Source organism: Amblyomma americanum, chromosome 2 (assembly GCF_052857255.1).
Source record: "Amblyomma americanum isolate KBUSLIRL-KWMA chromosome 2, ASM5285725v1, whole genome shotgun sequence".
NCBI lineage: Eukaryota > Metazoa > Arthropoda > Arachnida > Ixodida > Ixodidae > Amblyomma > Amblyomma americanum.
In genome coordinates this window covers 40,840,836-40,864,272 of record NC_135498.1, presented here as the reverse complement: position 1 = coordinate 40,864,272, position 23,437 = coordinate 40,840,836, and the positions used below count along the sequence as shown (strand labels likewise).

The window sequence follows — 23,437 nt, the reverse complement described above, 5'->3', positions numbered from 1 at the left end:
TCATGGCGCTCGGCTGCTGACCCAAAAGACGTGGGTTTGATTCCAGCTGTGGTGGTCGCAATTCAATGGAGGTGAAATGCAAAAGGCTCGTGTTCTGTGCGATATCGGAGCACGTTAAAGAGCCCCTTGTGGTCAAAATTGCTCGGAGCCCTCCACTACTGCATCCCTCATAGTCTGAGCCACATTGGGACGTTAAACCCCCATAAAGCTATACCTTGACATGAGTCATGACATATAGGAAGATGCGCACTTAGTGAAAGGGACAAGTTGGGCAGTGTCACATTCTTGAGCCACCAGAACACTATCGGAGCATCAAACAGGCTGGGCTGGGCTGTGCTCAAGCTCTTGGATGCTGAGCAGAGGTGAGTGAACTGTAACTGGCATTAGCTGAGGGTGGGCACGGGTTAGAAGTGTGGCCCATGCGTAGATCTGGTTGGAATGGCTTTACCTCATGTTATGCAGTTAAAGTTCTTTACTTTGACACCTGGACAACTGCTTATTATGCTACGCAGGAGGACTTGACCAAGCTACCAGAGATCACCAACTCGATGGCCATCTTTTGCATGGCGACATACGGCGAAGGGGACCCTACAGACAACGCCCAAGACTTTTACCAGTGGCTGCAAGATGGCAGCGTAGATCTGCCAGGAGTGAATTATGCTGTGAGTGTGTGTGTGCCTCTGGGGTCTGATCATATGCTAGGGGGGGATCACCACTTGTTCACTTGAAGCCACTGACTGACTAAGGTGTTCTGCCATCACATGCAGTATCGCAGGTTTGGCTGGAGAGGGCAGAATGTAAAATATGATTCTCTATTATTATCTGAACAAGCATCAAATAGCAGATGCCCAAAATTACCTTGGGGCAATTCACTGCGTCATTTACAACTTTTGGAATGTAGAACACCAGTTTAGGTTAGGTGAAATAAAATTAAAGTTTGAAAGCATTGGTATGTATGCCTGCTGATGCCTATAACCCACTACCAACAGCGTACTGAAAGACAATAGGCACAGAAAACTTCATTGCTGAGCACTGACTTCCAAGAGAACTTTCTAAAAATTGGTGTTTTGTGTGTGCTTTGTAAGCTGTTAATGTGTATACATTTAGTTTTTCAGAATATTTTGACAGGGATGGGTGCTTTGTGCATCTGTAGATTTCTTCTTGCAATCATTTAGAGCGCTGGTTATCTTTAAAAAAGGCTTCTATTTTTAAGCTGCAGTAACCGAGTGTTTCTTGCATTGCCTGTGTGTTTTCATAAATAAGCTATTTTTTAGCTGCAAGAAGGCTTTAATATTACCCCTACATACTTGGAATTTGTATCACCTCAGGCTAAAGAACTTGACCGACTGTGTATCGGCTTAAATTTCATTTGAGTGTGAATTTAATGATTTATTTTGCTCTCTTGTTTTTAAAGCTTTCTTTGCTTGAATTTTTTTTTTATTGAGTGGTGCTTAAAAAAAAGATAATATTCTTGGTGATTTTTCAGAAGAACAAGGCTAAATTAACAGGTTAGTTCTTAAATTAGTGTTGAGGGCCCGAAATGTGAAATGATGTGAATGCGAAAACAAATTTGAGGACCTTAACAAATGAAATTTTATTAAAGTTGGCTAGAGATTTAGGGGATTAGATAACATCGGAATTTAATATGAATCACATGAAATATTTGTACTTTTGTGTTTCTAGGCAATGGTTGTTTAGCGTCACATTAACAGAAGCCATAGAAACTTAATCACAAATGAAAATGCGGTTGTAGGATACCAAACAAAAAAAAAGGGCTTTTGGTAATTCAAACGTCTTTTACTCTTAGCCGCACAAAATGTGCGCATATGTGCATACCTCAGTAGCTCGTAAGTATAGTGTAGGCAGATATAGCTTTTTCCATCCTTTTTTTTTTCTTGGTTGAATTAGCACAATTAATAGAGGTCAAGCTTAAAGGCACTTGCTTTAGTTGTCTGGCTTGATACTGTGTATTCTGCTGTTTAGAATATTGATACAGAATCTCCAATGAAAGTTGTCAGACATCCTTGCTAGCAAACTGACTTGAGCCAGGGTGGCTAGCATAATTTTCGACTATAGCCATCTATAATCAGTCTACAGGGCAGAAGTCTGGCCAGCAAGAAAAAAAGATTTTTATTAGGTTAACAGTGCCCGTTACGTATCTCCACAGGGTTGATGTGTACAATCCGCACCTGAAAAGCTATGTATCTTTATGGACAGTTTAAAAAATTAGGGGGGACACTTAAGCTTCACCGTTGTATTGGATTAATTTAATTCCCGTATAGCAGAAGGTTATTCTCTACTTTACATTCATATATCTCTGGGAGTCCTCGTACCACTCCTGGCACAATGGTGCGGCGGTTAAGCAGTGTGCCACTGCCCTGCCATGGCAGGTGCTCCCAGCAATGGGCCTTATGCGGTCCTGGTTGCTCTTCCCGAGTGACCAATTATGAATTTAACTGCCACCTGCCTCGGTGGGCAGTTTGCTCACTATCCGGTGGGCAGATTATGGATGCAAGCTCACGTGACCTAGGTGGCCCACCTGCCTCCTAGGTTGCTCTCTGGGGACCACCTGCCAGAGATGCTCGTGAATTTTTGGTCATAATGCCGACAACGCCAATGCCGGATTTTATGGAGAACGAGGCCTTTAATGCCATTGTGTTAAAAAATGAAGGAAATGCATAGTTTACACTTGTGGGTAGTTTGCACAGAGTGAACTTTGAACATTTAAACATGTATAGTCTGGTCTGTGTTCCAAAAGTTGCAGTACACTTGCACGAGGTAGTGCCGTGGCCACAGTGGTTGACTGCACGTGGAGTGTGTGTCAGACATTGAACTGAAGTGCCTGCATGTACGGCGTCGTTTCCTGTGCCATCGGCTTGTTTGTTCTACATCCCCCCTTCCTTACTTTTTGTTCTTTTTATGGTGCCTACTGGGAACAGCTGCAACATTTCCAGGAAGGGGCTCGAGGTGCTGAGGAAAATTCACATGCATAGTTGAGCTCCAGTGGTGCAGAAGACTATTTTTGGCTTGCTCTGTTTCTCTGAATATAATGGATGTTTGTGAGACAAAAGGCAGTGAAAGGGATTTGAGGGCTTCGTTAGTGGAGGATTTCCTAGAGCTTGCCACATACGATTGGTTCATTGGCAGTGCTGAATTCTGATTTCTCGAGTTTCTTTTTTAAGTTGACTCTGTGCAAGTAAAGTGATTATGCTTGGTGTTTGGAAAGCTGGAAAGTGGGAAAAACAGGAAATTTGGGTCCGGCTTGAGAAATGGTGTAAGAAGAGGAGCTTGTAGTTACAGTTGTGGTTTCTTGTTATTGTGCCTGTAGCATATTGTTACTTAAAGGGACACTGAGGAGAAATTGAAGTTGGCTTGTATCCATAGAATAGCAGCTCCTGATCACAAAAACGCCACTCTTCCTGAGAGAAAAGCTCTTGTAATGTAGAAAATAGCAAGAACCAAAATACAGGTATCGCCGCCACAGGCCAATCTCGCAAGTACAAGCGTGATGACTTCCTAGGACAAGAGGCGCCACCTTGGAGGAATTTTCTTTACTTCATGGAAGTCACAAATCTCTTGAGGCTTGCAAAGGAAGGTTGCACACCGCACCGCTAGCAGTAAAAAATCACGGAGTCTGCGTTTACGTCACGATTCACGTCACTCCGTTCTGTGACGTCATAAGAGTTGCCGTGGCGTCATAAGAGTTCCCTGAGTTTGAATCAGAGGGGCAGGAAAAACTTTCTCAACTTCGAATCCAAATTTCTTTGAAATAAATGCATCTTTTGCGCCCGGACAAGCGGCAACAAAAGCATGAAATGCCGAACTATCAGATTTTGCTAAGAAAAAAAAATTGATAGAGTTCTCCTCTGTGTCCCTTAAACTATTCTAGTTATGTGCAAGGCAGAAGCTGCCTGCTCCTGGCCATAAGAAATATGCTTCATTTTCTTGCAGTGCAAGATCTGTCTTGCCTGGGTTGGAAATTGCTTTCAGGGTTAATTTTTCTGGAGGCTTTTCTGTTCCAAGATGTGGCAACAAGGGGTGCAGAGTACAGGCAGTGTTCCTTGAGGAACTTCATCTTTTTTTTTTGCGTGTGAATTTTATGAAGTCCTGTATTTTCAGTTTCTCCAGTGGCATATAATATATTGCTGCCAGGTGTCCCCGGGCAGCGCCTTGAAGACAAAGAAGTGAGACGCGCGTGCTCTTGCAGCTGGGACACTGCTTGACTGCTTGCGGCCTGTGCCTAGCCCTTTTGGTTCTGCAACCTATTTGTGACATTTTGTGGTGGATTGCGCTGGGTAAATCATCCTGGAATATGTCGCGCACCCCTCCTAACACCGAGGACCCCCAGACCACTCCCTGTCGACACGCCAATGCACCGGGTCAGCAGCCGAAATCTTGGACTGCCCCCTGAGCATGGACTATTTCGAGACAACCTCGCCGCCTGGCCGACTGCCTCCTGTGCGCAGGCCATTCGACTTTACCTCGGCGCCTACCCCTCAACCAGTCATGCAAGGCGCCGCGCCGCGTACTACACCCTCCAGAACCCACAGCTACCAAAGTCCTTTCACGGGACTCAACTGGGGGTCATGGAAGATTGGCTCCTCTAGTTAGAACGTGTCACGGCATTTAACCAATGGGATGATGCCGCCAAGCTGAGGAACGTTTTCTTCAGCTTGGAGGACGGTTCTCATGTGTGGTACGAAAACCGTGAGGACACTCTTTCGTCATGGCCTGAGTTCCGATGTCAACTGCTCACCGCGTATGTCAGCGCTGATCGTCGGGAGCGAGCTGAACGAGCCCTGCAGTCCTGTATGCAAATGCCCAACGCAACGGTTACCATGTACGCCGAAGACATGACGCGGCTCTTCCGACTGGCTGATCCAGCCATGTCGGAAGCCAAAAAGCTGCGCCACCTAATGTGCGATGCTAAAGAACAGCTTTTCGCTGGCCTCGTGCACAGCCCCCCAAGCACTGTTGCTGAGTTTCTAGCGGAGGCAGTCACGATGGAGCAGGTCCTTCAACAGCGTTCCACCTCGTACGACCGGCCAGTCCTTGCTGCTTCTGTTACGGAGTCCCTCCCGGCTTTCAACAGCAATACCGACTTTCTCCGCGACAAGATCCGCGCTGTTGTCCGTGAGGAGCTAGAGAAGTTTTGTGGTACGTCGCAGTCAGCGGCCAGCTCTCTTATGAGCGTTATCCGCGAAGAGGTTCAGCAAGCTATCAGGCCTCCGTTACTACATGCCGAACCACAGCCAATCCAGACAGACTATTGCTGCCCGACATACGCTGAAGCTCTGCGACGCCCTGCCCCAAATCCACCGGCATTTCCACCGCCCAACCAGACTACTGCCGCCCGACCTACGCTGATGCTCTGCGACGCCCTGCCCCAAATCTAGCGGCAGTTTTTCCTAGCCATCACGACGTCCTGCTACCCTCCGTGCAGCCAGTGCAGCACCGCATCCCGAGTGATCAACAATCCCTGCGCAGAGCGGACATCTTGCGTGGCCCTGATCGCCGGCGTTTGTGCTTCCACTGTGGGGAGCCCGGTCACCTGTTCCACCGGTGCCCATATCGAGAGCTTGGCCTGCAGGGTTTTCCTCCGATGTGCCAAAGCCCCTGTTTGGCCAGCGGTCCCGTGAGATTGAAGAGTACGTAACCCAGCAACCTCTGTGGTCCATGGTGCGCTGTCAGTCCCGATCGCCGTCACCTCGCCGATCATTTTTTTCACCGAATGCGCAAAACCCCTCGCGAGTGACGGCGGACCGCTCGCCCAGTCCTCGCCGGGAAAACTGAGGACAGTGACAACCGGGGGCGTGGTCGCTGAATATCGACGCTGTAAAGACCCCCTGACGACGCAGACGCCACCGACATCCGATGATAGAGCTTTGACGATGTCGACGACAGCAGCTGAACTAAAGGACCGCTTCTCCCTCGACATACCCGTGCTTCTCGATGGTCACAGCATTAGAAGCGTTGGTGGACACAGGAGCGTAGTTTTCAATTATCAGTGGCAAATTGGCAGCTCTTCTAAAGAAATTACAACTCCTTGCTCTGGCTTGCAGATCCGGACGGCGGGGGGGCCGCAGCCGTGGCCCAGTGGGTTGGGTGCCCGTCACGGCTGCGGGAGGTGGTTGGTTCGAAACCCACCGTTGGACACCCACCGGTAAAAATGGGTACAAGCGGCCCCCGGCCTGGTGCCCGGCTTTCTTTAGGGGTGTCCGCTTGGGAGAAGCTCCATAAACCCCGCTGCGCCCCTCACGGGCGAAGGCCCAGTTTCGAACGGTGGTACCCCTTCGGCCAATGTGGTTACAGTGAGAACGACCATGGATCAAACTGCTGGACAGTGCACGGCTAGGGTCCAGATCAGCAACTCGACGTTCATAGTTAGCTGCCTGGTGCTCCGCGACTGTTCTCGTGACCTGATTTTGGGCATAGATTTTCTCCGTGAGAATGGTGCTGTTATCGACCTGCGGCACAGAACCGTTACGTTTTCTACAGCGAAAGCCGACGACACCTTTGACGTCCGTCAACGCAGCTCCGCCCTTCGTATTTCCACTGAAAGTGTCTTGATGCCGTCGCGCTCCAGTGTTTTTGCAAGCGTCGAATGCAATGATGGGCTACATGATGGACCTGCATTCGCCGAGGGCAGCCTTTCATTGCTTCTGACACATGGCATTTGCTTGGCTCGAAGCGTTGTTCACCTCCGTAACGGTCAGTCGGAACTCCTGATTATTAATTTTACGAACGAACCTCGTCACCTTTTCCGGGCTACTGCTGTTGCGTGGGCCAACCAATTGGCCGATGTTACTGAGTGCTTTGCGTCCGAGGCCATAGAGCGTTCGGACACGTCCCTGGATCGCATAGATATTAGCTCCGGGCTCACAGCGACTCAACAGCGCGACCTCCGTGCCCTTCTGCTCCAGTACAAAACCTGCTTCACATCCTCCTCGAAAGTGCGGCAAACGACGATCACGAAGCATAGGATCATCACTTCCGATGACGCTCTCCCCATACGACAGCAGCTGTACCGCATTTCCCCAAAGGAACGCGACGCCATCCAAATGCAGGTGAAGGAGATGCTTACAGACGACATTATTCAGCCCTCTAAGAGCCCTTGGTCGTCGCCTGTCGTACTTGTTAAGAAGAAGGATGGGACAGTGCGCTTTTGCGTTGGTTACCGTAAGGTGAACGCCTTAACTAAAAAGGACGACTACCCGCTTCCCCGCATTGATGACTCACTCGACAGACTTCGCCGCGCCAAGTATTTTTATTCGATCGACCTAAAGAGCGGATATTGGATTTGCAGATTGAAATTGATGAACGTGACCGCGAAAAAACTGCCTTCATCACTCCCGACGGCCTATATGAATTTAAGGTGTTGCCCTTCGGCCTTTGCTCTGGGCCAGCGACATTTCAGCGCATGATGGATACTGTCCTGGCTGGCCTCAAATGGCGAACCTGTTTAGTTTATCTAGATGACGTGGTGGTGTTTTCAGAAACCTTCGACCAACACCTTGAATGCCTGCGGACCTTGTTGGATGCTCTGCGGTTAGCCAACTTGACACTTAAACCCGAGAAATGCCTCTTTGGCTACAAAGAGCTCAAGTTTCTCGGCCATGTTATGAGCGCCGATGGCGTACGACCCGATCCCGAGAAAACTGCCGCCGTAGCCAAGTTTCCCCGTCCTACTACAAAGAAAACGCTCAAGCGCTTCTTGGGTTTGTGCGCCTACTACCGCCGTTTTATCGCCGACTTCTCCAAGATCGCTGAACCCCTCACCCGTCTGGACTGCTGAGCAACAGGCTGCTTTCACAGAGCTGCGCCAACGGCTGCACACTACCCCTGTGCTGGCTCACTTCGATGAGGAGGCTACCGAGATACACACCGACGCTAGCAACATCGGGCTTGGTGCCGTCCTCGTTCAACATCAAGAAGGCGTGGAACGTGTGATCGCATGTGCAAGTCGCACACTTTCGCGCACCGAAATCTACTCCACCACCTCGGAAAAGGAGTGCCTCGCTGTCTTCTGGGCCGCAATGAAATTTCGGCCTTATATCTATGGTCGTCATTTCAAAGTGGTCACCGACCACCATTCCTTGTGCTGGCTTACCAATCTCCGGGACCCATCAGGCCGCCTAGCATGCTGGAGCCTTCGCTTTCAAGAATTTGATTACACAATTGCCTTGCCTATAAGTCCGGACGTAAACACGAAGACGCCAACACGCTTTCACGCGCACCCGTCGAGCAAGCTGATGACTGTGCAGAGGATGACAATCGTTTCCTAGGCGTGATCAGCAGTTTGGACTTGGTGGCAAGGCAGCATGGTGACGCTGACCTGCGTTCTGTCATGGATCATCTGGAGGGCCATGCTTCCAACGTACCTCGACACTTTTCCCGCCACTTGTCCTCTTTTTGCATTTGCAATGGCGTACTGTACAAGAAAAACTCCAGCAACGGTGACCGGACCTACCTCCTAGTCGGAATAATGCCGCCAGGTGTCCCCGGGCGGCGGCTTGAGGACGAAGAAGTGAGACGCACGTGCTCTTGCAGCTGGGACACTGCTTGACTGCTTGTGGCCTGTGCCTAGCCCATTTGGTTCTGCAACCTATTTGTGATATTTTGTGACAGTATCTATGACAACTAGTATGTAACCACAGCAGTGTATAGATGAAATGTGCAACTGTATCGTCCATTATTGCACAGCTGTTGAGACCAGTAAAGAGCCCAAAGTTAAGGTCTGAACTCAAGTCAAGGTTATAACTTGAGGGGAACCAGTTCAGGTATTAAGATGCAGCTCTGCTTATTTGCCGAGTTGAAAAAACGTCCGAATTATCCGAATGTCGAATTTTCGAATGGCCTCCCAAAACTGCCAAAAACCGTTCGCGTGAAAGCGAAATTTATTTTGTGGGAACCTGGGCAATTGTCTCATTTTACGACAAAAACTGCGCGACAACAACGATTTCTCGCTGTTCCATCAAATGTTCTAATTCATGCACACTATCAGGAGTAGCGGAAGCAGAACTGCTCCACAACGGTAACGGTCTCCACGGCTTCTTTCAGCGTCCGAAATGTAGTTCTGGAGCCTCTTCGCGTGTGTCGTCGCACATGGGTAGGCTTCACCATACAAACTGTGAACAGCACGTGAGGAGCGCGGAGTTACGGCGTGCTGGAAGAACGGAAATACCACGCGGATAGAAGCGAGGGAAGCGGGCATTTGCGCCGGAGCGGCGTGATGCCTTTGAAAAACAACGAGCAGCAACGAAGCAGTCATTGTACCAATTAGTGTGCGGCTTGGCTGGCTCGCTGATATGTGCAGCTGATAGCTGCCGTCACAGAGCGTTGTCGACGACTGGCGATGAAGCTCTGAAAAAGAAACTATGCGGCCGGACTCTCTCTCGGCCTATCGACATGAACCTGCCGACCGCCAACATGCCTAAAAAAATATCTTCAGTGTTGTATTTTCTTACTCTGCCTGCTTGGCTCATTCTTTGCAGTGCTTGGTTCCTGTAACCTTTTCAGCAGAAATAATTCAGGGTGTCCAAATTTTGACCAGATGCTCAGAACAGTGCACATTGTTTTCTGCCGCATTCAGATGTGTGCAGGTGTTGCTGTGTTCAAGGGACTCAATTTTGTATGTTTTTCACGCAGGTATTCGCATTGGGCAACAAGACCTACGAGCACTTCAATGCCATGGGGAAGTATGTTGACAAACGGATGGAGGAACTGGGTGCCACCCGTGTCTTTGAACTGGGCCTAGGGGATGACGATGCAAAGTGAGTGCTTTGTTTCTTTTTTTTTTTAGCTTGTGTTGTAATGACTTATGACGGCCCTCTGTGGTTTTTTTCGCCATGAGATGCTGGCATTGAGGGGCCTTTTGCAGCATCTTAGGCTGTCTTTTGAGGAATGTTAGTATGTACTGGCAGTGTTAAATGGCGTGGGCTGGAAGTACTGGGAGGGGGGAGTTGCTTTCAAGAGGAAAGTATTTTCTGGACAGCGATACAGCGGTGCATTGTTTTCTTGTGGCCGTTTTCTCTGGTGGAGTGGTATGCCTTTCCTGGTTTTATAGCAGTAGCAGTTAATGGGAGGAATGTTGGAATCTGCAACATTCATGTAGACGTCTGCGCAGTAAGGAATTGTGGGGTGGAGAGGCAGGAGCGAGATGGAAGCACTGTGCTGTAGAGGTTCGGAACAGGGGGCGAGGATCTATAACAGGGCACAGCAGGAGGGAGTGCCAGTTGTGGCAGTGTGGTGAGGGTGACCGGAAATGTAGAGGCGCAGCATTGAGGGGTGTGAGGGGGGTTCCTTGTACTTACAGATTTTTTTCTTCAAACATGTAGCTCTCTCTCTCATCATATAGCATAGTGTAAACGTTCGCCAGTTCTTTTTAACTCAATTTGCCCATGGTACAATGTGCTATTTCTTTCAGGGAACAGTGGCTCAATGCTTCTCGAACCAGCATTGAACTAGATCACTTCTTTTTTTAGGGTCAGCCTTGCTGGTAGCTTAGATTAACAGGCTGATGTCTGAGACATGTATACCCGCACAGATTGCGTATCATAGTGACGTTAAAAGGAGCTGTCACTATCCCTGGCAGCCCAACTTTTCCACGCTTTTTTGATTTGTTGATTTAGAGGAATTGCACGAAGATTGCGTGGGTCATCGCTGGAAAACTTGCTGCATTGCTTGTTACACTCTTCGTGCTGCCAGCATGACAGGGAATGCAACGCCCCCTGCTTGCAGTCTGTTTTTCCGTGGAGTTTGTGCGTGACATGGCGTAGGCATGTGCAGTTGGTCACTTGCCTCTTCTTGGTGCGCAGCATTGAGGAAGACTTTGTCACCTGGAAGGAGCGCTTCTGGAATGCTGTGTGCGAGAACTTCCACCTGGAGACCTCTGGTGAAGACATCAACCTGCGCCAGTACCAGCTCATCGTTCACACTGACCTACCCGATGAGAAGGTCTTCCACGGAGAGATAGCGCGCCTCAATTCTTATGCAACCCAGAAAATGCAAGTTGATTCCCAGCATCAGTGCTGCATGGCGGTCTTCTGTTTTTATGCAAGGCTAACGTCAAGAATTTATCATATTAGTGGTAGACGAGTCCCTTTCACTGATCAATGTTTAAAGGGACTTGAATTCTTTAGTATTAATGAAGCAACAACGTTACATTGCGTCTCAGTTATGTTTCAGTGATTTTTTTTAAGTGGTATGACCTTTCATCTCTGGCCTCAATTTATGCCACCTTTAACAAGTGGCTTCTAATGCAAGAGACAAACTGTGAGAGATTCAGACGATGCATTCCATCATTTCTGTGACAGTAAATCAACCAGTCTGTCATTTGAAATCATGTTCTGCTTATATTTCTATTATTTTATGACAATATATTCATGTTTAGATCTCTAACAGTTCTTTTTCTTTTTTGTAGCTGCTTCTGTTGGAACATTAAGGTTGGCCAGTTGTGTCAGCAAGCAGCAGTATGCCTGATATTAGTGCAGAGAGATTTTTTTGTGTGTTTAAATAGACTACTGTGTGTCATTAAGACTGTGGACCTGTAATGTGAGTTGCCCTGTGTTCAGTTCATCCATCATTAACCTGCTTTTCTCTTTGCTGGTTTTGTGCAGGCCTTTTGATGCAAAGAACCCATTCCTGGCGCCTGTCCGAGTCCACAAGGAACTGTACAAGGGCTCTCGTTCATGCATGCACATCGAGATAAGCATTGCTGGCTCAAAGATGAGGTAAGTCTTCCCTTCCAGCATTAGACTTAAGTTCAGACTGCCTGCTTCCATCGTCATGTTCACCAGGCATCTTTTCCTTACATTCATACACATGACTGAAATTTACAAGCTGGTTAGTTTTTAAAAGAGTTGACATTAAGTGAGGCAAACGAAAGGTGCTTGTGGCTTGTATAAGCCTACAAAGTACACTTGCAAGTTGAACACTACTACTGCCTGCTGACCCAAATTTTGGCTCGGTTTTTTTCAAGCCTGTGCGGTGTGCTTTTTCTCAAAGGTATGATGCCGGTGACCACGTGGCGGTTTACCCAATGAACGACATGGCCATTGTGGAGAACCTGGGGAAAATGCTGAAGGTGGACTTGGACACCATCATCACACTCAAAAATCTTGATGGTATGCAAACCACTAACATAATCTCTGCTGCATTCCACTGTTGCAAGCAACCTTACTTGTCAATTTCTTGGCATTCGGAATGCTATCTTACCTTGTGAAGGGCTCTTGACAAGTGCAGTTTTTCACTCCGGCCAGGGAAAGCCGAACCTGCTGCGAAGCATGTTAAAGCTTATAAAAGCCTTGTTTTCCGTGGAAATAGCCTTTATGTCAGTAGAACATGTTAATTCAACATTGGCAAACTTAAATTGGCGTTTAAATATTCCAGACGGTCATTTTTCATTTGTCATGCATAGCACCATATCTCTTGGCTACTCACCAGCCACTGCTCAGTAAGAGTAGTGACTTCTGGTGTGAGGGAACAGTTTGCACTGTTCAGATCTACTGGTCACATTTGTTGCTAAACCTGTGTATTCTTCACTGCAGAGGACAGCTCCAAGAAGCATCCATTCCCATGCCCATGTAGCTACAGAACAGCTCTGCTTTACTATGTGGACATCACCACTCCACCTAGGACACACGTCTTGAAGGAGATTTCCGAGTACGCCAGTGATGAGGAGGATAAAAAGAAGCTGAAGCTCATGAGCTCTTCTTCTGACGAAGGGAAGGTAAGCTTGCATGAAGGCACTGTGAGCCATTTATTCCGCCCTGTTCTGCTTTTTACATGCTTGCTTAATTAGGTGTAAAATTTGGTAAGGAAATTTGGTAGCACATGACAGTGCCCAATTGCCAGGATCAGGCACTTGCACTCTTCTCTCATTGCAAGGAACTGGCAAAGTGCACAATGAGATTTCAGGTCTTGCTGTTTGTTAAGCTGCTGAAGTATCATGGTATTTGTAATGCCAGTGCATAAAAAAATGCTGTTTTGGTTTGGCCGCACTGTAATTTGACATAGCTTTAGGTCTGCTGTGAGGCTTCACCCACATTCATGACTGCCACACACTGTTCCTGCATGACAAGGGTATACAGTCGGTCATTAAAACTTTTCTTGTTCTCTAAAGGAAAAGCTTATCACAAGGCAAAATTATAAGGGAGAGATATTTGATGCCTCTGACTTGATAGCATTATCCAGCGGCCGCCGTTTATCACCAACCGCTATCGGCCGCCGTGCCCGCGGGCACATTCAAAATGAAAATGTATTATTCACTGGACTACTCGTCCACACTTGTGCCATCGTCCTCACTAGCGCTGCCGTCGTGATCGCTACTGCGGTCCCACAGCACATCGTTCTAACGACGTGGTCCAGCGAAATCCTGCACTTCGCAAACAGCCACATCACGACATCGCGTGGAACAGCTGAAAATTTTCCTCACTGCAGCTGCCACACCTGTATCACCCGTTGCGAACGTCGAACTTGTGGCCCGGCGCGCGGCTGTTCATTTCTTCAGCGCAAAAAATGGCAGCCATCTTGAATGTAGCCGTGAACGAGCGCCGGTCGCTTGCTGGACCTGGAGCACAAATGATGACGGATGAAGTACTACATTAAAAACTTGTGAAACGCGGTCGGCAGTAGTCAAATGCGTCAGAGCCAACGTTTTTAGAAAACGTTGGTCAGAGCCGAAGAGAAACTACGCGTGAATGGCGTCGGCTCTTCCGTCGGCTAGCGACACTCCCAGGCACCACTGCCGTTCCGAGTGGAGGTGCCGCCTCAATTGGAACAGCGGCCCTTCCATCAAATATCAACGCTCCCTTGAGCGCCGAGCGTGCATTTGAAAGTAAAAAAAAAAACTTGTTGGACGCTAGAGCTTCCCGTAGAACGTAATTGCGTTATCGGGCCGCCGCCGCCGCTTATCAGCAAGCGCAGTCAGCAGCCACGTGTGGTGTGCCAGTTTGCTGCTTATCGGTAGCAGCCATTAGGCAGCGCCCGCGCGTGCGGGGAGGGCATGCCAGTTCTGCGCATTGACATAGCAGCTGCTCAAGGCCAGCATCAAGAGCGATGCGACGAAGCCGTGCAGCAAAAATGCAACCATGCTGTAGCATGCCTGATATCTCATTTTTCTCGCCTTTACTTGTTTTCGTTTCTCGACCCCTCCCAGTTCGGATTATCAGATTTAAAAAAAATAGGTCGACTTACAATCATGTAAACATGGTACATATGTCTATGTGAAGCTTTTTAGTTACGTGGCTGTTGTGTCCATGAAATTGGTAATTTGGTAAAGGGTACAAAAGAAACCGTTAACATCGTTAATGGAAAAGTTCTCACTCAGTTTTTCAAGCAGTGTAGAACTGCTAATTTATGTTTAAGCATATCTGGCTAAACTTAGCTCTGGAAATTTATGGAGTTTGCAGGCAGCTTGTGCTCAGTTAAACAGTCTCAAATCAAAAATCACCTCCAGCATGACAAAAACTTGGAAGTGCCTTTTGAACCACAAATAGGGGGTGCCAATTCTACCTGGCAGCGTCTAACACACACATTCATGTACACATTCGGGAGTCGTACGTGGAGCTGAAGATCATTACAGTACTTACTCGAATGTAACGAGAATTTTTTTACCGAAAGTAGAAAGGAAATGTCACCCCCCGCATTACAAACGGATACTAGGTTTAAAAACGCTATGAAGAGCACCAAACACGCACTATTAAAATCATTTCATGTGTCAAATGTCTGCGTTGATCATACTGGTCATTCGAAATCACACACTCCAACTCGCCGGTCAACCAGTACGCGAACCACAGGTCACAACTACTAGGACAAAACGACGCCAGTGAGAACAAGCCAACAAGAGTCGACGCCAGCTAGAGTCACTGGCGCGATGAGAGGGCGCTACCTCTTGACGAATGTTCGCAACCTGTAGCAAGGTTGTGTGGCCTCCATGACTGCAAAATGAAACAGCCATCTCGGAGGCACCGAGCGCTCGCAATTGCCGCCAAGACGCCAGCAAAGGAGCGAGCGATCCCACCGCCATCTGTCTGTTAATCCTTGCAACTGGTGCAACAACGTGGCTACATGACTAACAGGCAGCAGGGCATGGAGCAGCGTGCTTTGTTCGCTCTTTCTCGTGTTTGGTGCCAGTGCGTGTAGTTGTGCGTTCCGTGCTTCGAGTCTTAGGCCTATCCCCATCAATTGGTCGAGTTGTCTTCAAGCGGAATGGTGTGCTCATGCGCTCAGTATACAGCTGGCTTCAAGCGAACGCTATTCTGCTTGCTGAGAAAGTGGGAAATTCAGCGGCTGCAAGACGTCTGGATGTCAACGAATCGACGATCAGGGGATGGAGGAAACATTGCGAGGAACTGTTTAACTGCAACAGCCTGCGAAAAAGCTCTCGGGGGCCCAAGAAAGGCCGCTTCCCGGAGTTGGAGCGTCGCCTTGCAGAGTTCATTAGTGAGCAACGTTCCCAACTACTTGGAGTAAGCACTGAAATGTTTCAGTGCAAAGCACAGGAGCTTGCGCGGGACACGGGTTTGACCCAAAACCAGTTTAAGGCATCACGAGGCTGGATGCAGAAGTTTATGCGAAGGGCCGGATTCTCCCTTTGACGCACGACTTCTATTTGCCAGAAGCTGCCCGGGGACTTCGAATCAAAACTTCGAGAGTTCCAGCGCTACGTCATCGATCTTCGTCGCTCCACCAACATGCCACTTGGACATATCGGCAATGCCGACCAGACCACCGTGTATCTGGACATGCCTATGTCCAGAACAGTGCACAAGTCTGGTGAGCATGAAGTTCGCCTTAGAAGCACAGGCAACGAAAAAAATCGGATTACCATTATGCAGGCATGTTTGGCTGACGGCCGCAAGTTCCCTCCATCATTTTTGCCGGAAGACGATCCCGAAGGAAACTTTCCCGAAAGACATTATCGTGCGCTGTCACGAAAAAGGTTGAATGGACTCTAATCTTGACATAGATTGGATTCAAAGCGTGTGGAACCGAAGGTCAGGCGCATTGCTGCATCCGGAAGCAATATTGGTTCTGGACTCTTTCCGAGGTCACCTGACACCCGGCGTCAAACAAAAGCTACAGCATGACCGAATGCATCTCGTTGTTATACTTGGTGGCATGACCTCCATTCTCCAGTCTCTGGACGTTTGCATGAACAAGCCCTTCAAGGATCGCTTGCGACAATTATACTGGGAGTGGATTGAAAGCGGATCAACAACAACACCTGCAGGTAGGCTGAAATGCCCAAGCGCGTTACCATTGCCTACTGGGTTTCAGCAGCCTGGTACAGGCTGCCTCATGATTTGGGCTACCGCGCATTTAAGAAATGCTCAATTTCAAATGCCCTAGACGGAAGCGAGGACGACCTGCTGTGGGAGGCAGCTAATGACAAAGAAGAGTCAAGCTGTGATGATGAGAGTGACGGCGACAACTGCCGTGAGGATGAGGGTGTAGAGGAATGTCTGTTTGGCTTGTATTTCAATAAAGTTGTCTTTGACCCTGAGAACTGTGTGATGTCGGTTCCTCGCGTCACATTCGGGTTCTTTCGGTTTCTCTGTTGCACGGCCGAAGTCTACCCTCGTGTTACAATTGTAGTTTTTTTCCCCTTTTCACGCCCGAAAAGTTGACCCTCATGTTACAATCGTGGTTGCGTTACATTCGAGTAAATACGGTATCTGAGAGCGGTATGGTCGGACTTGGTAGTGCTGTGCAAACTGTTACATAATTATTAATGAGGGGTCATTGTCTTTTTACAGAGCCTGTACAAGCAGTGGGTGCTCAATGACTGCCGCAGCGTTGTGCACATCCTGGAGGACCTGCCGTCAACGCGCCCTCCACTGGACCACCTGCTAGAGCTCATGCCCAGACTGCAAGCGCGATACTACTCCATTTCATCGTCACCAAAGGTAGAACTTGACGTTCTTAAATTACAGTTGCACCTGATGCACTGATCATATGCTTGTCTTTGGTTGCCGTACATTTGTGATGTCGTTCTTGCTTTCCTCTCATGTAAAATCTCATTTGATGGGGCATTTGAGAGTCTGTAAACAAATAAATAGTGGACTACCATTAAGACGAACTCGGCTAAGACAAATTCTCATACAAGATGAACAATTTGAGACCATTTGGTTGGTTGGCATGCTTCAGTTAAGACAACTTTAACAAGACCGTGAACCCCGGCAACCCTGCGCTACGGCACTCGCAGGGTATCTTTGTGGCACTGTCAAGGAGAGGGAAAGTGTATAAAGTGCTTCCACAAAAGAAAGTACACCCTGACAAGATAGCTTTGTGCAGCTTGGTTCTTTCAGTGTCTGGTCTTGTGGCCTAGATCTTACGTTGCGACTGCTCTCAGGACTGATTTTCGGTCATCTGTCGGTTCTCAGCACATGTGCGCACAGAATAGTGATGCGGCCTCAGATTGTCTGGTTTCACTGATTTGCATTCTCGTTGACGGCTGTTCCGTCATCATTTCCAAGGTTTTGTTTTTATTTTTTGCTTTTGTTGCGGACCCATTTGCCATGCGCTTTGCCCTCTCTCCATCTTTTTCTCCGCCTCTACCCACTGTGTATATTTCCACCCGTTTTACTCTTTGTCATTAAAAGCTGCTAGTCAGCGCTGTGTTCACTGTTTCAGTGTGTCTCTCTACGTCCCTGCATCCCAAAGTTTACGCTGGCCCGCAGATGGTCATACCAATTAGCCCAGAAGAATGCCATTTTGCATTTTTAGAAGTCTCAGGTAATAGGGCAGTGAAAGGCTCGAGCAGTTGGGGACTGAAAGCCTTGGGCAGTGAGGGACTGAAAGCCTTGGGCAGTGAGGGACTGAAAGGCTTGGGCAGTGAGGGACAGAAAGGCTTGGGCATTGGGGGACTGAAAGACTCGTACAGTGGGGGACTGAAAGTCTCTGGCAACTTGGGACTGAAAGGATTGGGCAACGGGTTACTGAAAGGTTCTGGCAACGGGGGACTGAAAGGCTCGAGCAGTGGCTGACAGGTGAGTTGTGGGACACCTCTAGGCACTTAGTAATGCATCTTGACAGGGCCGTGCAACTGGAGGTGTCAAAAGCTGGGCTTTCATTCTTCTGAAGTTTTGTTGGTTGGAGCTGCTGTCTAAAGAGAAACATTACTGCGCTGTTGCACAGGTGTACCCTGACAGCATCCACATGACAGCGGTGAAGGTGGAATATGAGACGCCGACCAAGCGCATCAACCACGGTGTGGCAACAGGCTGGCTAGCGCACAAGCGGCCCGACAATGGCACTCAGCCCACGCTGCCTGTGTATGTGCGGCGATCGCAGTTCAAGCTGCCTTCGCGGCCTCAAGTTCCCATCATCATGGTAGGGCCCGGCACAGGCCTGGCACCATTCCGGGGCTTCATCCAGGAGAGGGATTTCCTTCGCCGAGAAGGTGAGTGCTACCTCTTGTTTTCTCTATCTCCTTCCTTATTTATTAAGCATTGAAATCATTTATTCGCTACTTTTCATCGCTTGTAGCCAGGCCTCCAGGTTCGGAGAGCACAATTTTTAGAAAAAAAGTTCACCTGTGCATGAGCAAATGTGGTTGCTGTATTTTTTGTCTTCTGGTCGAATCGTGAAGATTACATGAGAGCGAATAACATCGCAAATGGACTTTGCAAAGGCATAAAGGCTGAATTGCTGTCTGAAACTGTGGTGCTTGGGGGTTTTTACATTAATTAGCAGCTCTGATACTCTGTTGACAAGGTGCTGTAGCAATAGAACCATACCTCTTGCGTTTGTTCAACTTCTGTTGACCTCATGCGTTGCGCATTAGGAACTGAGTTTTCATTTGGAAGATAAATGCTGTGAGTTATGTACTTATTATTTTTTATGCTTCACTTATGAATAGAAGGTGCACACGCACGTTGTTGGTGTACTTTATAATTTGAGTCTGTCTTTTTGTAAAAACTTTTGAACTTTTTTTTTCTCCCCAGGAAGCACCGGCGTAAGTAACCACCGCACCTACATAATGTGGTGTGCTTTTGTGCAGCTTGTTACAGTTGCCTCTCATTGTGTGGGCTGCTATGCCTAATTTGTTTGTTTGTTTCATGCTAGTCATGATGGGTGGCATGCATTTTCATGGAGGTGCCTCAGTTGTGTTGTCTATCCATGGATGGGTGATGCAGGCAAGCCTGTGGGTGAGGCAGTGTTGTACTTTGGCTGCCGCAAAAAGGAGGAGGACTACCTGTACCAGGAGGAGCTGGAGGAGTACCTGGCCAACGGGACACTGACCAAGCTCTACCTGGCCTTCTCACGTGACCAGCCACACAAGGTGTATGTGACACATCTGCTGCGTCAGAACAAGGATGAGGTCTGGGACCTCATTGGCCGCAAGGATGGCCACTTCTACATTTGCGGGTGAGCAGCAATTGCCCTCTATACTGTGTGCCAGGTTTGCAGCGAAGCTTTGTTGTGGCAACATATCAACACAATTTTGGTTAAGAGCTTAATTGTTACCTCTTTTAAATTGAATTCTAATTACCTCCTGTCTCCCTTTCCTGCAGAGATGCACGCAACATGGCGCGGGACGTGCACGAGATCCTGCTAGAGATCTTTCGGGATAACGGGAACATGACGAAAGATGAGGCAGTGGCCTACCTCAAGCGCATGGAGTCGCAGCGGCGCTACTCGGCTGACGTCTGGAGTTGATGCCGTGTGGCGGTGACCCTAGCAAGTCATTACCAGGCGGAGCAGGGCGTGCCCATTGTCGCCACCGCCACTGCTGTCGTGCCCTGCTCACCACGAGGCTCGTTCCTCGCCACCTGGAGACTGTGCACACATCCTGGGATGCTGTGGTGGTGATGACGACAGCGACGGTGATTATGGTACAGTGACCGGGGGCCACAGTCTCTCTCCCCCCTGCCCACTACTCAGTGGCTCTCAGTGGCATTGGTAGTCAGTTCGCAAGACGAGACCACCGGCACTCCGCACTGTCCGACCACATGGCTCTGGCAGCAGCAGCAGCAGTGGCACGCCCGCGAGCCCACCCCAGTTTCACGCACACATTCCCGGTCCCACGCTGGTCGTGTCCCATTGTCTCTTGGCTTCGTGGTGTTTGTGCTTCCGCTTTGCCGTCCTGGCGAGTCGCTTTCTTTGTGTCTCGTTTGCTGCTTTCATGCATTGTTGGGTCTCTCTGTCTCTCTCTTTGCGGTCCTATTTCTGTCAAAAAGGTTTTTGTTGCCTGTAGTTTGCTGGTATCAAAAAGCTTTTCAAGTGTCAGTGACAAAATATACTGGCCTGCTCGAAAGCATAGCCGAGACATGCAAATAATCATAGCATTCCATTATTGCTTGCTTGTAAAGTGTGGGTGTGTGTGTGCTCCTGATGTCGCGACATTCGAACAAAGTTGCGTTTACACAGCCTAATGATCTTCTGCCATTTTAGTAGTATTGTTCAATTCTACGGTAATGTAGGTAGTTTCGGTGATTTGACCGTGAGAGCATTGGAACAAAGGAGTAAGATGCATTTGGTTTGTCACAAAGTGTGCAGAGTTTTTTTACTTCATTGGCATAAACTGTAGATAATGTTCAACATGTGAACTGCGACTTTGCTTAAAAATTCAGGAATTTACCCTGGGCCTGTGTATTGCCATATGCCAAGCATAAGAATTGCGAAGGTTTGATTTTTTATTTGCCATCACGTGCATGTTTTATGCTTTTAGAGGCAATTCTTCAGCATTCTTCTTGTGCTTAGAACCGCTGCTCAATAACGTTTAAAACTGTTTGCTTTTATCACGAATTTTTGACTTACCTGTTTAGGTAGGTGCTTGACAGATACAATTTTTTTCTATGTTACTTGTAATGTGTCAGGCTTACGTGTGGGTGTATCTGCAAGTTGAACAAAGTAGCATACACCAGGGCATGTGCAAAGTAAGAGTCAGTAGCTTTCATTTAGTTTATTAACCTGCATAGTGTTTGCCACTGAATAGTTTGCTAAGCAAAGTAGATGTTGCTTATGTAATTTCATCGTTCTCGGAGTTATTGCTGTTTTGGGATAGGAATGCTTTACATGCTTTTTTTATTGTCTCAATTTTGTTTGCGAATATAGCGCAGTAGTACATGGTGCAAGGAGCCTGATGGATGCAGTGCTAGGAATTTGTGGTACATATGCCAGTTCTCTGCAAGGTGCCTTAGTTCTTTGAAAAGAACTATAAATATTAATACTGTCCGAGTAGTGAAAGTGAAAGAATGCTTTCAGGTGTCAACAGCTTACTGAAAATTTCTTGTTTCTAAATATCAGAGGGATCGCATTCATTCTCATAGTATTACATTTGCAAACAAAATTAAATCAAATAAAAAATGGTTGATTTGTACTCAAAATTTTTTGCAACATTTACAGTCCACTAATGAATGTGGCAAGCTAGGGTAAACATGACACTTGTCACTGAAGTGTTCAGGGTTTAAAAATTATACGATTATCATAACAAATATGTCGGTCATTACATCATTGTTAGGGATTATTTGATCTTCTTTTAAACCTATACTTCCTCTGAACTAGAGCACTGCGATTCGTAAGGTGCAAATCTTTGGCAGATAACTGCGGTTGTGGGGCAGCCTGTCTTTTTACCTGATTTCGCTTTTGGTGAAGCTCTTTTGTTCATGTGGTGTTGAGACTGCGACCTCGAGTGGTTGTGACGTGAAACTGCAGTGCTCTCCGAGATGTGCATCTGTTGTTGTCCTGGTGTGTTTGTTTATTTGTTAACGAACCTATTAACAAAGTCCCTCTTTTTTTTTTTTGCTGCTCATTATAAGTGTACATCTACCTGACCAGCTTTGTAGAGTTATGCAACCTCTTGAACATGCCGCATAATGAAAGGAACAGCGTCGACATCCTCATCTCGACTGTCGTATCAGAGATGAGGAAGGGGCGTGGTGCATGTGACTTCCTTTGCAAGCGCACACATTTCTTTGTCGCAATTTGATATTTATTCCACTGCTGTGCAGGCCTTGGGAAATGTGTAAGGACAAGAAGCACAGGCTGCTTTATGCACATCGGGCATTTCTAGTGCAGCTTTTGTGCGTTGAGTGTTTTGAAACTTAGATGCTCTGCCTTTGTCCGAAGAGCAATGCAGCTTTGAGCATGTGAAGCCTGTGGTGTCCTCTTGTGTCAATGCAAGCCTGTGTTCAGAAGTAAAGAATGAGCCAGGCCACACGGCGAGATATTTTTGAGCAGGTTTGGTTGTCACCCCTCCTCCGAAGAAAGCTGCATTGTGTACTGAAAATTCTGCATTCATTAGTGTGCTGGCCAAGAGGAGCTGTAATATTGTACAGTCACTCCTTTACTGTGAACTGCAAGACTAATCAGCTGGAGTTTCGTACTTTAGACTGGAGAAAGTGTGATGCATAAGTTTTTGGTCCAAAGTGCATGGCACCATCCTCCATTTCGTGCTATACACATTTCTGAGTGGACGCTGACTCAGTTTTTAGTAACAGTGACTGAGGCTGCATGCTTCCTGGGCAGCGAGGCGCTTCCATTTCAAAGTGCCTTAGATACTTCACACATACAGTTGTACTTGCTGCCGGCGGCCATGTCCTGAAACGTGCCTCGGGTTTAACTGTCCCGCGTGGTGTACCATGGTAGAGTTTGTGGTTCACTGCTTGTGTCTACTGGTGTGTGTAATTGTTGTTGCCAAATGTTTTTTGGCTCCTAGAAGTGAGGCATTTTTTAGAGAGATGTATTTTTGTATTTTTTTTTCTTTGAAGACCTGAATGGCTTTAAGAAACCTACCTGTTGTGTTTTTGGTCTTTCATGCTGACATCGCAATATTAAATTTTTTTTGAATTTTATATTTGCTATCATGTACAAAATGTTTTTAGGGAGAAATATATTTTAAATTTGGTCTGGTACATTGTTTAAATAAAGCCCATGCTTCCATTTACAATGCTCTTTCTTCTGACATTCCTTCACCAAACCATTCATTGCGTGACAGTTGTCATTTCTTGAGCAAGATTCGGTTCTACTACGTGTTGGCCAATGTGCAAATTAGTTGAAAATTTGCTTCTGGAGTGAAAGTGAAATGGGTTCATTTGGCTGTAATCCACAGCCAAAATGGTTTGCTGTAATGCGCATTAATGATGACCATCTTTGGAAGTGCGAATAAGGCTGGAAAATGGGTAGAGAAGAGAGAAAAGGTGTTGACAATCAGCTTGTTTATTTTCTGTAGCATGTAATCTTAACCAGAAAATGAGTGGTGGCGGACCCTGCTACCTTACATTTGATGGTAGAGCCTGTGCTAGTTGTGCACAGTGGAGGTTTGTAATAGTCAATGCTTGTCATTTGATGCTGCTAGTTATGGAACACATAACAGGACTCAAATAACAGTCAAGACCAAAATTGCAAAGATTAATAAAAAAGCGTGAGAAATGAGGCTAACAATACCTTTGCTGCTGTTCCTTGCCCTGTTCCACATAGAAGTTGGCCT

The 23,437-nt window shown here is 47.5% G+C and overlaps 1 protein-coding gene across 1 annotated transcript in view; it reads left to right on the top strand.

Moving 5' to 3' along the window:
• Nucleotides 1–22,897, top strand: part of Cpr (Cytochrome P450 reductase) — a 38,425-nt gene extending 15,528 nt beyond the window's left edge. The window contains exons 6-15 of the mRNA XM_077654020.1: nucleotides 513–662; nucleotides 9,649–9,773; nucleotides 10,818–11,006; nucleotides 11,619–11,732; nucleotides 12,007–12,125; nucleotides 12,549–12,730; nucleotides 16,761–16,910; nucleotides 18,142–18,406; nucleotides 19,143–19,374; nucleotides 19,521–22,897. Coding sequence (XP_077510146.1) covers nucleotides 513–662; nucleotides 9,649–9,773; nucleotides 10,818–11,006; nucleotides 11,619–11,732; nucleotides 12,007–12,125; nucleotides 12,549–12,730; nucleotides 16,761–16,910; nucleotides 18,142–18,406; nucleotides 19,143–19,374; nucleotides 19,521–19,665 — 1,671 coding nt within the window. The 3' untranslated portion in view covers nucleotides 19,666–22,897. The remainder of the gene's footprint in view (nucleotides 1–512; nucleotides 663–9,648; nucleotides 9,774–10,817; nucleotides 11,007–11,618; nucleotides 11,733–12,006; nucleotides 12,126–12,548; nucleotides 12,731–16,760; nucleotides 16,911–18,141; nucleotides 18,407–19,142; nucleotides 19,375–19,520) is intronic.
• The last annotated feature ends 540 nt before the right edge of the window (nucleotides 22,898–23,437 follow it).